The following is a 14234-nucleotide window of genomic DNA, read 5'->3' as shown; positions in this document are numbered from 1 at the left end:
TTGTCAAGTGGTACAAATTGAACTAATTAAATCCTTAGATCCTGATCACAACTATGACCACCTTTAGGCTCTAGCTATATGAAATTATTAGGTAGTTAGTCTTAGGTATAACCTAATATTTGACATGTGAACTTTTGAAAATGTACTATATATTTAATTTATTGTCATACAAAACTTATTAGGAATAATCACAATATAATAATAATAATGTATTGTATTTAAACTAGAAACTAACTCAAAACATATAACAATTATAAATAAATTAAAGTTTATGGGATTAAAATTCTTTTTACTCAATAAATTAGTTTGTAAAAGCACATTCGCCTTTCTTAATTCTTATCCAGATCTGATTGGAGTAGGTATGTATTAATAAACTATATATTCAAACGTCTTATATATTCTTTAACAATTCTCACTACCTTATCATGTAATAAATGAAATTAAAGCCACATGCATATATGCATGGTTTGTTTGTTTATTACATGCATGCATATGCGTCAATTTTAAATTTTAAAAGAAGCTAAGAGTAAAATTTAACCAAATTAAGATTAGAATTCATAATAATAATATTCAAAAAAATGAATGATACAACATTACAACGTATGTAACGTAAACCAGATCGAAATGAAAGCCCCGATGGAAAGAAGTAAAAACACGTACGTACTACATTATGAAAAACAATTTAAATTAATTATTTCCTAATTAAGCTAACTAGAAAATAAAACTCTGATCTGGCCGGCCGGCCGGTCATAGCGAGCATATGTAGCTAGCTAGATAGCTTAATTATATTAGTTGGGTCTGGTGCAATCACGCCTGATTTCACTAAGATTTCCGGTCAAAACTCCGATGCGGCCAAGCTTGGTCATGGCGGCGGCGAAGGCTTGCTGGAATGCGGCGTTGTTGGAGGCGAAAAAGTTGACGGTGTTCCTGGAACGACGATCGGTGAACAGCACTTGGTCGGACACAAACAGACCCTTACCTTGCTGCAGGTTCTTGAAGTATGCATTGTCGAAGGTGTTGGGCGTTGTGGGGTCCATGTTGATAGCGATTCTGGGGTCCACCTTCAGAGGGCACATTTGCCTCAGCTGAAACGCGTATCTCAAGTTCAGGGTCGGGTCAATCCAGCTTCGCGGCTGGAACCTGTAAATACGCTTCGCCACGTGCTTGCAGTGCGAGAACCCAATCGTATGCGCCCCTGCCACCATACATTATTATAATAATTCAACTTTAAAAATTAAACTATAAAAATTTTGTGGTCTGGTGGCACCTCAAGGAATGGATTCGAGTTCATTAAAGACAATATTTACTATTTGTACTTCAATAAGTCGAGAAAGTAGTTATATGAACAAATATAACAAAGTCAGTAGTACTTAAAAAAAAATATTAACTATATATACCTGATAGGGCAATCATATCTGTTTGGGTGAGGCCGTGACGACCAAACATGGAATTGAGTTGATCCAGGTTAAATCCTGCTCCTGGTAGATTGCGTTGGACGCTGGTTAGTGACGAAATTCTTCCATCACGGCGTCCCAATTCCACAGGGTAAAATGCTCCCCCGGCCTACATACACCCAGATCAGATCAGATCAGAGTACGTATAATATATAAAAAACCATTTAATTCGATAATTGAATGAATGAATTACGTATGTATGTACGTACCAAAGAGACGACATCTCTAGTGGCTAAGGCCAAAATATCGGCACAGGAAACTTTGTTTCTGCATTGAGGATTGCTATCCACAGCAGCCTTAGCTTTGATGACGGTATCGAATCCATCTCCGGCCAGTGAGAGGTTATCGGGGTGGTCTTTCTCTGCTTTCCCGTTTGGTGATGCCAAAAGTACCGAAGCATCGCAGCCCTGATAGATATATAGATCATTATCATATCGATCCACGACATTCTTAATATAAATATATAAATGGAATTGGAAGTAGAAACTAACTAACTAACTAACTAATTAACGAACCCGAACAAAGCAATCATGGAAGAAGAGGCGGAGAGTTGCAGGGGCGGTTACGAAAGTCTGCCGGAATTTCTGTTGGACGGCGGATCGAACCAGTGATTCAACGTTAGGGCAAGTGTTCTTGTAGAAGTCAGTTCTTAGCTGAGCATGGGCACTGCTAACTAATAACACCAAACAAACCAACATACCAGAAGCAACCACCATACTATTCTTTCTTTGATGTTCCATTCTAATTTGTGATAATAAATATAATGTATGTATGGTTTTTGTTTTTCATATCCACGAAGCTAGCTAAGATCTATTTATACATGCTCAACTGAACTCATAAAAATATGATTAAACTTTGTCAATTCCAACTGGCCTATATTATACGGCGCACGCACTTTCATTTGGGTATGAATAATATAATGGTACAAAGAGGGAATGGAAGGAAGTGCATGAATATGGTGGTATTAATCAAATGCTAATCTCATAGGATTGAATTTGTGGAACCATAGAGGGCACATGATCTGATCAACTTCCACTCCTAGCTAGCTACTCTCTTTAATTTGCATTCATGTGCAACTTTAGATAAAGTCAAACAATAATATACACTATATATAGTCATATAGAGTTAATTCTTTAAATGATTCAGGATTGACAAGTAAAAATATAATGTATTAGTTATTTGCTGCTATTGCAAGGGCAAATATGTTGTATTAATTAGTTTTTCAACATTATATTTATTGTAGCTACGCTGGGTTTTAGAAGTTGGTTAAGTAATTGCAGCAATATAATGAAGCTATTCAAGCCAATAAATGTTTAAAGTTTAAACAACTGGATTTTACTTGTTGCTTTGATAATTGACACATCACAAATAACTTTCTTAATCAACAATATTAAATTTAAAATAAATTCGATAGCCTAAGAATTAATAGTTATGGTATAATTGAAAAGTGAAGATAATTTTTTTTTAAAAAGCATCAACTTTATTATTATTATTATTATTTGAAAGTCAAAGGAAGAATGAGCAGTTACAGCAAATCTCTCCAATCATCATCTATCTTCATCATGTGAAGCAAGCTAGGGATAACAATTTGTGCAGAAAGAGACGACGACATTAGCGTGCATTAAGGCTGTTCCATCTACGGCACGTTACCCATGAAAAAAAACATGTAAACTATATATTTAGTCAAACAAACATGTTAGGTAATTACGTATGTATGTGTTACACTATGTATTTCTACAATTTGTAGAAATACGTATGTAACACATACAATTATGGAATACGGACGCATGTCTTGAGCATGTTTGCAAATACCCATGAAATTTCTTGGATTAGGTAACACCAATGCTTATTGTCATAGTCCACTGTCCACATAATATGGTTGGGCTTGTTGTTTAGTGAACCCTTCATCTCATCTTATTATATGGGCCATTTTGTAGTCAAACAATTTGGCATGTAGTTATATTTCAAGATCTTTTATACCTTAAAAAGTATGAATAATTTACTAACTCTATTTATTACTCTTAAATAGTAAGGATATAATGGTGTTTTTCTTGTGTGAGATTTCACCGAAAGGACCATTTTTGCTAAGAAATTGATACTCGTGAATCAATTATGCAAGTTTTGAAAGTTGTGGATCAACATTGTTAGTGTTACAGTACCATTGGGACAAAGAATTCCAAGGAGAAAACATTGTGGTAAAAAGAAAAAGACCATTATACTCCTGTTATAAAAGAGAAATGATTTTTGTTCCTTTGAAAAATTGACGTAAATTTCACTGAAAGGATTATTTATCCTAAGAAATTGATAGTCATGATTCAATTATGTAAGTTGTGAATCAACATTGTTAATGCTATAATATTCGTTGGACCAAAAATACGAAAAACTTTTTTATATTATTAGTGTAGCACAAAAAAATCAAAAGAAAAAAAAGGTTCTGGAATCCGCGAAAATAAAATGTGGAAAACATTTATTTACATTTACCAAAAAATGGAAAACATTTTTGAACAAACTTCAGCCAGTACTACGTTGTCACGTGGCGAATCCAGAATCAGTAAATGGATAATATCATACAATCGGTGTTTTCTCACTCTGCTCTCCTCACATCACACTGTTGTCGCCGGAAACAAGATTTCAGTGGAGCTCCTTTTCGCCATAGCAACACCAACATGTCTTTAGCTCTTCTCCAGCAAAGCTTTCTAACCAATCCTCTCGCTTCATCTTTCAAACCCACCCGGAATTTCAGCTGCGGTTTCGTAAATACCATTAAAATCTCCTGCTCTTGTAACCCAGACGGTGAAAATCAGCCCTTGAGGTACTGCTTTCTGATTCCCCACTCTTTGCGTTTTTTTCTCAAACTTATTTGTTATATTGTTTATGTCTGTAATTCCCTGAAGGAAAAATGAGAATAAAATGGCGAAATTGGCGTTGGTTGCGTTGGCAGCTGGGGTGCTCACACTGGGCTCAGTAGACCCTGCATCTGCTGCTAAGACCGGCGGCCGAGTTGGCGGTCAGGCCTTCCGATCATCGGCGCCACGCGCTTCAGGTCCAAGGATTAATAATTCCAGGTTTAGTAACTGGCTTATCCTTTCACTTTCCATGTATTTCTAATTTTGAAAGGTCCATATTGATATGAAAAAAAATAAAAATTAGCTAGCTAGTTTTATATCATGATTTAATTTCAGATATAAATAAGACAAAACATCATGGAATTGTGCATTCATGTGGTCTGTAACATTATATATGATCAATGAACATTTACTGTTTCTGTTGTTAGCAAGGCTGAGGGCTGGAGTGTAGTTATTGCCTGATGTGCTACTTTTATCTCGTCCTAGAATAGAATTGATGTCGACAATAGTCCAAACTTAGGAATACTGAAATTTTGGTTTAGGAAGTAGTAGTGAAGATCACCTTGAGATTTAACTAGGTTTAGGATGAGTGTCTTTATCTACTGTACGTAGCAACCTTAGCATTAGAGGAAAATGCTAAACTTTAAGGTGCCTTGAATCCTCGTACTAGTAGGGAAAGGAGTTGATCGGATGTATGGATGTTTAACTTTATACCAAATTAAAGTCCTCCTGTTGTTTCTAGTTCTTCGTTTTAAGTCTAGTTTATGGTGTACAAAAGATGGAGTTTTTTGCTTTATATTGATTTCATTTGGTAAGAAGGGAAGCAGGTGTTTCATACACTGTGAAGTTGTCTCAAGTCTCATTCATCATTAAATATTCAAACAATGTAACTTCTCATATTCGACTTAACATTCATTACTTTCCGTTGCAGGACCAATGTTTACATTAACCCGCGAGTTGCCCCTCCTCTAGTTGGTGGATATGGCTATGGTGTTGGTGTGCCATACTATGGGGGATGGGGTTGGACGCCCTTCTCATTCTTTGCTCCTGGACCGGGTGTTGCAGTAGGTGTTGGAGGTGGCTTTGACACATTGGTTCTCTTTATGCTCTTTGGTGCAGCCGCTGCTGTTGTAAGGAGATTCCTCGGGTCAAGAGATGAAGAAGACGATGATTACTCCTAGGGAGGAGCATCATGGCTGAGCAATCTCGGGTACCTATACCTATTTATATGTTGTACTAGACTGCACTATTCTCATCTGGTGTGGTTTTAAGAAGGAAAATCTTGTATAGGCTTCTTACCTGTTACATGGACTACCTCTTTTGATTTTTGAGGTAAAATGATAAAAGGGAAGTTTTGTTCAACTTATGATTTGGCTTTTCTTTTACCAATAAAATCATAACACTTAACCAGACTTAAGTACAGATAAAAGGGAAATTTGGTTACAGGGGCCATCTCAAAAAAAGATCGAGCTGACGTTGGCATTGAATATTGGAAAGAAATTCATTAGAAATCCAAGTAAAATACATAGGATGAGAGCTCACAGCTCTTAGCTTGCTGCATTTTATATGTAAGACAAATTACACATTTGTTAACTACTAGAAAGGCCATGTTTGTAATGTGGTCTGGAGTTAACAATAATCTGATTCCATGTTTGCTATAATGCAAGCTGGTGTGGCCAATTATGTAATAACTAAAAGCTGGCTTAAAGAGTATAATGCTGCTGGATAGTTTCAATGTCCAACCCTTTCAGCTTCACCACTGACTCAACGTGACCCTTCAGTGTATGCAGCTCACGCAGCCTGCAACAAACAAACAAAAAAACAGTAAGTGTCAACGTTGTTCAAACAAATGAAGGTGAGATCGAGCAAGAATGCAAGATGAAGACACGACAGTGTCAAATATTGTTCTCATACCTAGCCACCTCAGCTCTCCTCTTTGCCTGTTCTGCGATTTCTGAAAGCTCCCTGTAGCTATTCTTTTCGCTGAAGAGATTAGAAGCTTCTGGGGGTTGAAGACCGTGTAGAGTCCTCTGAGCGTGAGCCCATTGCGCTTCCCTCTCCTCTTTTCCGTAGTCCTTCTTTGTGGTGAAGGCAGTCTGTTGTCAAACAAAACCGAATCAGCATGCATGTATGCAAGACAGATCGAAGAAATACATCGTAGTAGTTGTTCAGATGATGTCGGAGGGAGGATAGGATGTGTTGTTTACCTTGTTCTCCAGCAAGTTAAGCCAGGCCTTTCCGCTTAAGATGTAACGAATGGCAAACTTCATGAGGTCAAGCGGCACGTAGAAAACTACGCTGTAAAGCCATACCACGCCGGCCCACCCCCAACCACATCCCTTAATCCTGGCAAAACCCCAGTCCGCATAAACAGCTATCAAGGTTGCAACCTGCGAAACATCATATATAGTACTTTCAGATCGAATTGAACTCATGTATGTAATGTAATGTTTCATTGTTCCCAAAGTCTTACCAGTTGTGCAATAAAAAATGCAGTAACCAGAAGAAGTCCGGGGCGTTCAAGGAAAGACCAGCCGCGAGATCTGGTGACAAAGATCAGAGCCTGGCTCACAATACTGACTTGGAGGTATAGCGCAGCCATCATTTCGTCATCACTGTTCCTCAGTGATCTCACCCCAAATTTATCCTGAAAGTTAGTTAAATTGGGCATATGAAAACCAACAATATGATAATATTTATTTATGCCGCAGATCAAGACAACAGAGTATAAGTAGTCCATACAGAGAAGAAGTCGGTATCGTGCATAGCCCAGAAGAAGATGACTGTCATCATTGCCAAATAACCTCCAAGAACAACGCCGGTGGCAAAAATCTCATTCAGCTTCCAGCTATCTGGCATTGGCGATGCTTTTACTCTATCCTTCGAGATAGTCATGATGGTTCCTGAAAAAGAAATGACAATCCATCTCCCTCTGTCAGTAAAAAACAATTTCATATGACCACCAAGTAGTTAAGAAACAGAGCAGAAAGTGGATTTACCATCGTTCAGGATTGCTATGATCAGGACCATAAAAGCAGAGAAGTCGTATTTCCATATCAAAGCAATAAGCATAAAACCAAACTGCAAAAGAGACAGTAAACAACATAAGACATCAAAAAGAGAAGGAAAAAGTAAGGATTCTTGAAATGCAAACATTGAGCTTACCACAATACGTATTGTGATGGAAACAGCATAGATCTGTTGAAGCGAATGGTGCATGGAGTTAGTAGAGTACTAAAAACAAGAGAATAATGTATTTTAGATAGAGTTGTAGAAATTAAAGCTTACAGTGTAGTTCTTCATCCTCTGGAAAATTGCCCTGCTAGTTAAGACAGCACTGATAATAACACTTAACCCGGGTTCAGTGAGCACAATATCAGAAGCACTTCTTGCAGCATCGGTAGCATCAGCAACCGCAATTCCAATATCTGCCTTCTTTAGAGCAGGAGCATCATTCACACCATCTCCAGTCATTCCAACAATGTGCTTCCTCTCCTGCAATTTCTTCACTATTTCATATTTGTGCTCTGTAGATCACAGAAAAAACATCATTAATTATTCACATCTATTGAACAGAAGAAGATATGGGAATCTTAAATACAGTCACTGCAAGGCACCAACCTGGAAAAACTCCGGCAAAACCATCAGCCTTTTCAATCAATTCCTCTACTGGAAGGGCGGCAATAGATGCATCTTTGTCTTGGCCAAGTAAAGAAGCGGAAGGGTACATGTTTGTTCCCATTCCAAGTCTACGGCCAGTCTCCTTACCAATTGCAAGTTGATCACCTGCACACAATCAACAATAATAATTTGAATGAAGTTGAAAGAAGATATCCAGGCAATGACGATTGCACTTATAAAGGAAGAAAAACACAGTTCTGTAAGTTGATTACCAGTAATCATTTTAACATTCACACCAAGGTTCAAGGCCCTGCGAATAGTTTCAGCACTATCATGTCTGGGAGGATCAAAGAGGGGCAACAGTCCAACGAATTGCCATGGGGTACCAGGACTCTCTTTTGTTTTCTCAGGCACTTCCTGTCTAGCCACAGCCAACGATCTAAGTCCGCGTTCAGCATACTTATCAATCACAGAATGAACCTTTCTCTTGAGGTCTTCCCGGGCATTGCAGAGTGCCAAAATCTAAAGAAGGAAAGAAAACTTCAATTAGTTATTTGGTCTTAAGATCTGTTAGGTGTCTGCAAAGATCTTAAACAAGGGGGAACATGAAAACTAACCTGTTCTGGAGCACCTTTACTCACACGATGCCAATTGCCTTGAGCATCAATATAAGTGAGGGCAGTCCTCTTGTCCACAGGATTGAAGGGGAGGAAATGGACCTCCCTAATGCCAGCTCGTGCCTGACAAAGAAATTAACTTGATCATGATAACAAATTTCTATTGTGTTTAATCTTTAGAGCCTATGAAGGTAAGAAAAGAAAAATACCTCCTTAGGATCAGCAAGCATCCCAACCATGGCAGCATCAATAGCATCCTGATTTTCAGTTCTTGAAGCCCTTGCAGCAAGAAGGAGCACATGGTCTTTGTCTACGCCTTTAGCAAATACTTCAATTAAGTTTTTATCTACACTCAACTTGTTAAGAGTCAAGGTCCCGGTTTTATCACTGCAGAGGACATCCATGCCAGCCATCTCCTCAATTGCAGTCATTCTCTTGGTGATGGCACCCTGCTGAGATAGCCTGTGTGATCCAATAGCCATTGTGACAGACAAGACGGTGGGCATAGCAATAGGAATGCCACCAATTAAGAGAACAAGGAGATTGTCAATTCCATCCCTGTACTTTCGGTGCTGAATTGGATACATGACAATTATCTCAGCAGCCATACCAACTGCAATTGAACAGATACAGAAGTTTCCGATGGCAGTGAGTACTTTCTGAAAGTGGCCAACTTGATTGGTGCTGTCAACAAGATGTGCTGCCTTTCCAAAGAAAGTATGAACCCCAGTGGCAATAACAACAGCTTCAATCTCTCCTTGTTTGCATGTTGAACCAGAGAAAACTTCATCCCCGGGACTCTTGGTCACAGGGAGAGACTCTCCAGTAAGAGCAGACTGATCAACCTTTAACGGATCACCTTCAAGAAGACGAGCATCAGCTGGAATGATATCTCCCAACTTGATACTAACAATATCTCCAGGAACAAGAATTGCAGCCTCCTGTTCACTCCAACGACCATCCCTAAGCACCTGTAGTCAATTAAAATATTAGTACATGCAATGGAACATGTGTAAAGCTAATCTCACATTGCAAAAAATCTGAAGTTGAATGTTTGCAATAATTGTGTTATTATACCTTTGTCTTAGGTGCAAGTCCAGCCATAAGAGCTGCAGCAGCATTTCCGGCATTGTTTTCTTCAATGAAACTGATAGTGGAGTTGATGACAAGCAAGCAAACAATACCAACAAAGTCCTGCCAATCTGGGGGCTTCCCCTCTCCATTAGCCAGTGCAATTGCCATGATGGCAGCAGCTTCCATAACCCATGACAGAGGATTCCACATAAACCCAAGGAACTTCAGTAACTTGCTTTCCTGTAATTATATTCAACAACATATTGAACATATGTTCTAGTCTTAAACCAGAGCATTCCAACATTGAAACAATAACTACATACCTTTTTCTCTTCTAACTTGTTGGGACCAAATATCTGAAGCCTGTTGGCACCCTCATCTGATGTCAGTCCCTCCCGACTACATTTCAGCTGTTCAAACACTTCCTCAATCGGGATTTTTTCCTGTCATTCACAATATTCAATCAGCAGTTGATTACCAAACCCATTCCAATAGTACTTATTGTGATTATGGCTTAAAACATTCCACCTAATCAGCTTCATCCTACTTAACAAAACAATACATTTTCAAATCAAGAAAATGTCTATATCACAGCATGGTGTGATGGTACACAACAAAAATGGAAACAGGTAAATAGTATATTAAAGAAAGAATTGAGTATTTACTTAAATTGAATTTATTTGTTCATGTAATTTTATATAAACACCAAAACGTTTATGAATCTCTATAAGAAATATTATTTTGCGTGCAATAAAAATACTTTCATATTATTTGTCTTGCATCCGATAATAACCTGGTATATGTATATGGAATAAATTTTAAATTATAGTATAGTGACGTGTAAAAAATTTATTTTGAATAGTTAGGTTTCCCACGTTATTGAACTACTAAAACATTTATGCACATCTATCTGTATTCATATGCAAAGTTGACTTTCAGGTGCTGTCATCAGACCCTACAACGTTATAAACCTAAACAACAGCCTCGGATCGCCACCCAATCCCCAACGCCTTATCCCATGGGTGATGGGGACGCACTTTCAACGGCGTAGACTAGATGCCGAAATCCATGCACTCTAACAAGGGTATTTTTGGAAAGGAAAACTATTTTAGCTCTACCTACTCCGTAATTTTTTGCCTAATATCAGGGCAAATATGTCAAAGATAGGGGACATTAATTGTTTTCAACTGCGCATTAGTCAGACCGTTAGCTAAAGTTTACTTCCATGGAACAACTATCCACGCATGTGAATAGTACCACGGAATATGTCCCAACTCTTACCAAAAAGAGACAAAAACCTAATTAAATTACACATCTAGTGACTAGTATGCCAATATACACCTACCAAACCCAGTCTCAAATTCTCCGTACATTTTTACAAATGTAAAAAATCTTATTCTACAGTTTGTATATCTATATATTTCAGTGTGTTAATTTATGTCAAAAATCAATTTTGAGATTAAATCAAAGTATAGGTGTGTTTGGTTGACATGTTAAGCTATCATGAATGAATATCAAAGTCTTATTATTGTTTGGTTGACATATTTTTAAAACAATACTATGGATTTTGATTATCCTATTAATTGCAAAACACATTCCCTAATAAAATAAGAGTTTCATTTCCCTTCATCCTCTTCCCCAACTATAATAACCAAACATGTAAAATACTTTCACTTATTACCATTACATACCCATTCTGATTCCGATTCTCATGTGCGAACCAAACACATAACATTACTAATTCGTAACTGACTTTGATTCAAAGAGTTAGGAATTGACTGCTATAACAAAATAAATAATTGGTAAAAAACTGAGATTGGTCAAAGATTCTATTTAAAAATTAATTATATAACAAGAGATTTCACAATCAACAATTACCATAGAAGAAAGGCAAGTTATGACAAAGAAATGAACCAACCTCACACCTAATGTCAAAAGGGGTAGGATCGGATACTATCATATTTTCTACTTTTTATTTTTTGATTCACAAAATAAAGATAAAACAAAAATAAATATGGAAAGAATATTAATTAGAATATAATTTTCCTGAATATAAATTAATTAGTTTTGGTAAATAATTAAATAATTGGAAGCACGTGAAAAGATTACAAGGAATAAAAACGCTTTCCCGTGAAGTCATTTGATTAATGTGGGAAAGGAGCTTTGACAGATACATACAACTACTCATACGTATTCACACATGAATACATACACATACAAACATACAGGCATGTGACCACTCTATATATATTTACCTAATTTTATAATAAAAATATCATAAATATTTGTTTTTAATTACTTATTTGGATTTCTATATATAATAATTTCCTCTTTATTTCTTACCATTCATGATTTTGTAGATCTGGTACGGTCTCATTACAAAGTTTGTTTTAAACTCGACCTTTTTTGTCCCTATATATATAGAGAGAGAGAAAATCATTCTTATAAAATCATTCTATCTTTGAGTAAGTTTCTTAGACTACAGAGTATATTTTTTACAGTTTCAAAATTATGATTCTAAAACTATATGTAGCAGTATTTTTCTTTATGATAATAAGAGAAAATGAATAAAAATAAACAAAAATTTGTATATAAAAGGGATAGATACGCAGTATTAGGTGTATATATTGAAAATTGTGGGTGTATGATAGTTACATACATGATGTGGATATTTTATATGTATTGGTGCGATGTAAACTGGTAGATTATCTGCTACGGAGTAATATTATTTTATTATAAAAAGAAAAGGAAGAAGAAAAGTCGCAATTTGATTTGATGACAAGGGTAAAGTGAAAAGGATGGGGAGGAAAATGATACATAGAAGTATTAGAGACGGATAACAATTGTGGCTCATATTTTTTTTAAATAAATCAGAATATGTTATTAAAGTTATGAATAACTTAAAAGTAAAATAAAAATAGGACTATATTTTTTACCGAATAAATCAGAATATGTTTTTGAAAAAATAGAGTAACAAATTACAGCAGATGATTATTAAACCACTGTAGACTGTGGAAAAGTGTTTGGCGAAAAGTAAGTAGAAAATCAAATTTATATGCAGCCAGAAAGACAGCAAAATCTATATGCAGGTTGCAGAAAGCAAAACATGTAATCAATCAATCTTCTTCATATCAAGACGGAATTGGAGAAATTCAATTCAATCATGACTAACAGCAAAAACAATAAATCGCGAAAAAAAAGGGCGGAGAGGAAGAGATATATACCAGGTCAACAGTCTCATTCTTGATCTGTTCGAGAGTGATGGATTTGTCGCCCATTTTTGGTCACGGCAGGGATAAGGGTTTAGGAATGAATGGTTTAGATTGCAGAAAAGCTGGGAACCCTGAAAGACGATGAAGGAGTGATGGAGAGCATGAACGAACTCTTATAAGCACCGCAGCTAACGCAGGAATCTCTGTTTCTCTCTCAACAAATCACAGAGAGATATAGGGAGATGGAGATGCTAGTGTAGTGATTCATTGAATGGAGAGAAATTGCAGTTCCCAATGAAAAAAACCGCAATAATGGCCAAATGAAAAGGAGGAGAAAATCGAAAGAAGAGATGGCCGGAGAATGGAGTTCTAAGAGCTTTTAAGCCTCTCCTTTTATACTCATTTAGCAATCGCTTCTCTCAAGGAATTACCACTAGAAATTTAAACCCTACCCTACCCCACCCCACCCGCAGGTGGGCCCCCTATCCCAATTTCCAGCCCTAATATTTAGAAAAATATTTATGAGCATAAATAACCAAAATCTTTTAATATTTAGTATAGTTCTATTTATTTATTTTATTATTGAATTATGCATTTGATGAATATTTTATAAAAAACACGCCACATTATTGTTAAATTTGTCGAAATAAAGGCACTTTCAAAGAAATTAATTGAATAATTGATTCGGTAATTTCAAGGCTTCAAATTCAACTCTGGTGGAACTATGAAGGTTATCCATTGATTTTCTGAGTTGGTCAATTATCGGCACGCATAGGTTGGTTTACCTTCTCGTAAGTTCACAATATGAGTGGCAAAGTAATTGGACAAGGTGTTGGATCCGATTCGATACATCTAACTCATTAAAGCAGTGAAACAACGGTCAGGAGCAGAGAAGATGTGAAACGGCTTCAAGAGCCCACGGATTAAGAACGCCATCTCATCAAAGCGATGAATTAAGAATTACAGTAGGCGTCACTTATTAGGAGGTCGTTGCTAAAATTGTTGTAACCGTTACAGGTGTATAGTATAAAGGCTGACCCATGTAGCAAGAAGGGGATGCTCTGTTTTCTTGTAGACAAACCATATCAATACAAAACACTATGTTTTACATAAAATATATCCAGTAAACATTATTACCATCAATGAGTTTCATCCAAAAGTGTATATTCAAGTAGCGATTTTCCCCTAAGTCCATAACTCAAAATCTATTTAAATACTCTTTAAAAAAAAGTACTACATATTATTTTTCTCAGTCTAAGATCACTAAGTAATATGATTTATTAAAAAAAACAAAACAAATATATGAATTACTCGTTAATTGATGGTTTCAACCGTGAGTTACGTTAATAGAAGTTTGACTTGATGTTACGACTTAAGGCGAAAAAAGGTATATAATGATTGAAGATGTAC

General features: G+C 36.5%; 3 protein-coding genes across 3 annotated transcripts; 1 reads left to right on the top strand and 2 right to left on the bottom strand.

Annotated features, from left to right (window-relative positions):
- Window positions 1-542: 542 nt before the first annotated feature.
- LOC115998930 (peroxidase 16-like) lies at window positions 543-2265 on the bottom strand. Its single transcript, XM_031238598.1, has 4 exons — window positions 1970-2265; window positions 1664-1861; window positions 1398-1563; window positions 543-1195 (listed from the first exon to the last, which is right to left on the bottom strand). Exons 1-4 carry the CDS (start codon window positions 2192-2194, stop codon window positions 789-791), a joined length of 996 nt encoding a protein of 331 aa, XP_031094458.1. The 5' UTR covers window positions 2195-2265; the 3' UTR covers window positions 543-788.
- Window positions 2266-3994: 1729 nt separating this feature from the next.
- LOC115998931 lies at window positions 3995-5662 on the top strand. The gene is made up of 3 exons (XM_031238599.1): window positions 3995-4266; window positions 4349-4519; window positions 5232-5662. The coding sequence occupies exons 1-3, from the start codon at window positions 4010-4012 to the stop codon at window positions 5479-5481; spliced, it is 678 nt and encodes a 225-aa protein (XP_031094459.1). The 5' UTR covers window positions 3995-4009; the 3' UTR covers window positions 5482-5662.
- Window positions 5663-5776: 114 nt separating this feature from the next.
- Window positions 5777-13204, bottom strand: LOC115998929 (plasma membrane ATPase 4). The gene is made up of 15 exons (XM_031238597.1): window positions 12837-13204; window positions 9936-10055; window positions 9616-9852; window positions 8748-9509; window positions 8539-8661; window positions 8194-8443; window positions 7922-8086; window positions 7589-7827; window positions 7466-7498; window positions 7300-7381; window positions 7043-7203; window positions 6774-6947; window positions 6508-6690; window positions 6215-6396; window positions 5777-6100 (listed from the first exon to the last, which is right to left on the bottom strand). The coding sequence occupies exons 1-15, from the start codon at window positions 12888-12890 to the stop codon at window positions 6004-6006; spliced, it is 2862 nt and encodes a 953-aa protein (XP_031094457.1). The 5' UTR covers window positions 12891-13204; the 3' UTR covers window positions 5777-6003.
- Between the last annotated feature and the right edge of the window lie 1030 nt (window positions 13205-14234).

The sequence above is a fragment of the Ipomoea triloba genome, chromosome 12, assembly GCF_003576645.1.
Source record: "Ipomoea triloba cultivar NCNSP0323 chromosome 12, ASM357664v1".
NCBI classification, from domain to species: Eukaryota; Viridiplantae; Streptophyta; class Magnoliopsida; order Solanales; family Convolvulaceae; genus Ipomoea; species Ipomoea triloba.
This window is presented reverse-complemented; position numbering and strand designations above follow the sequence as displayed.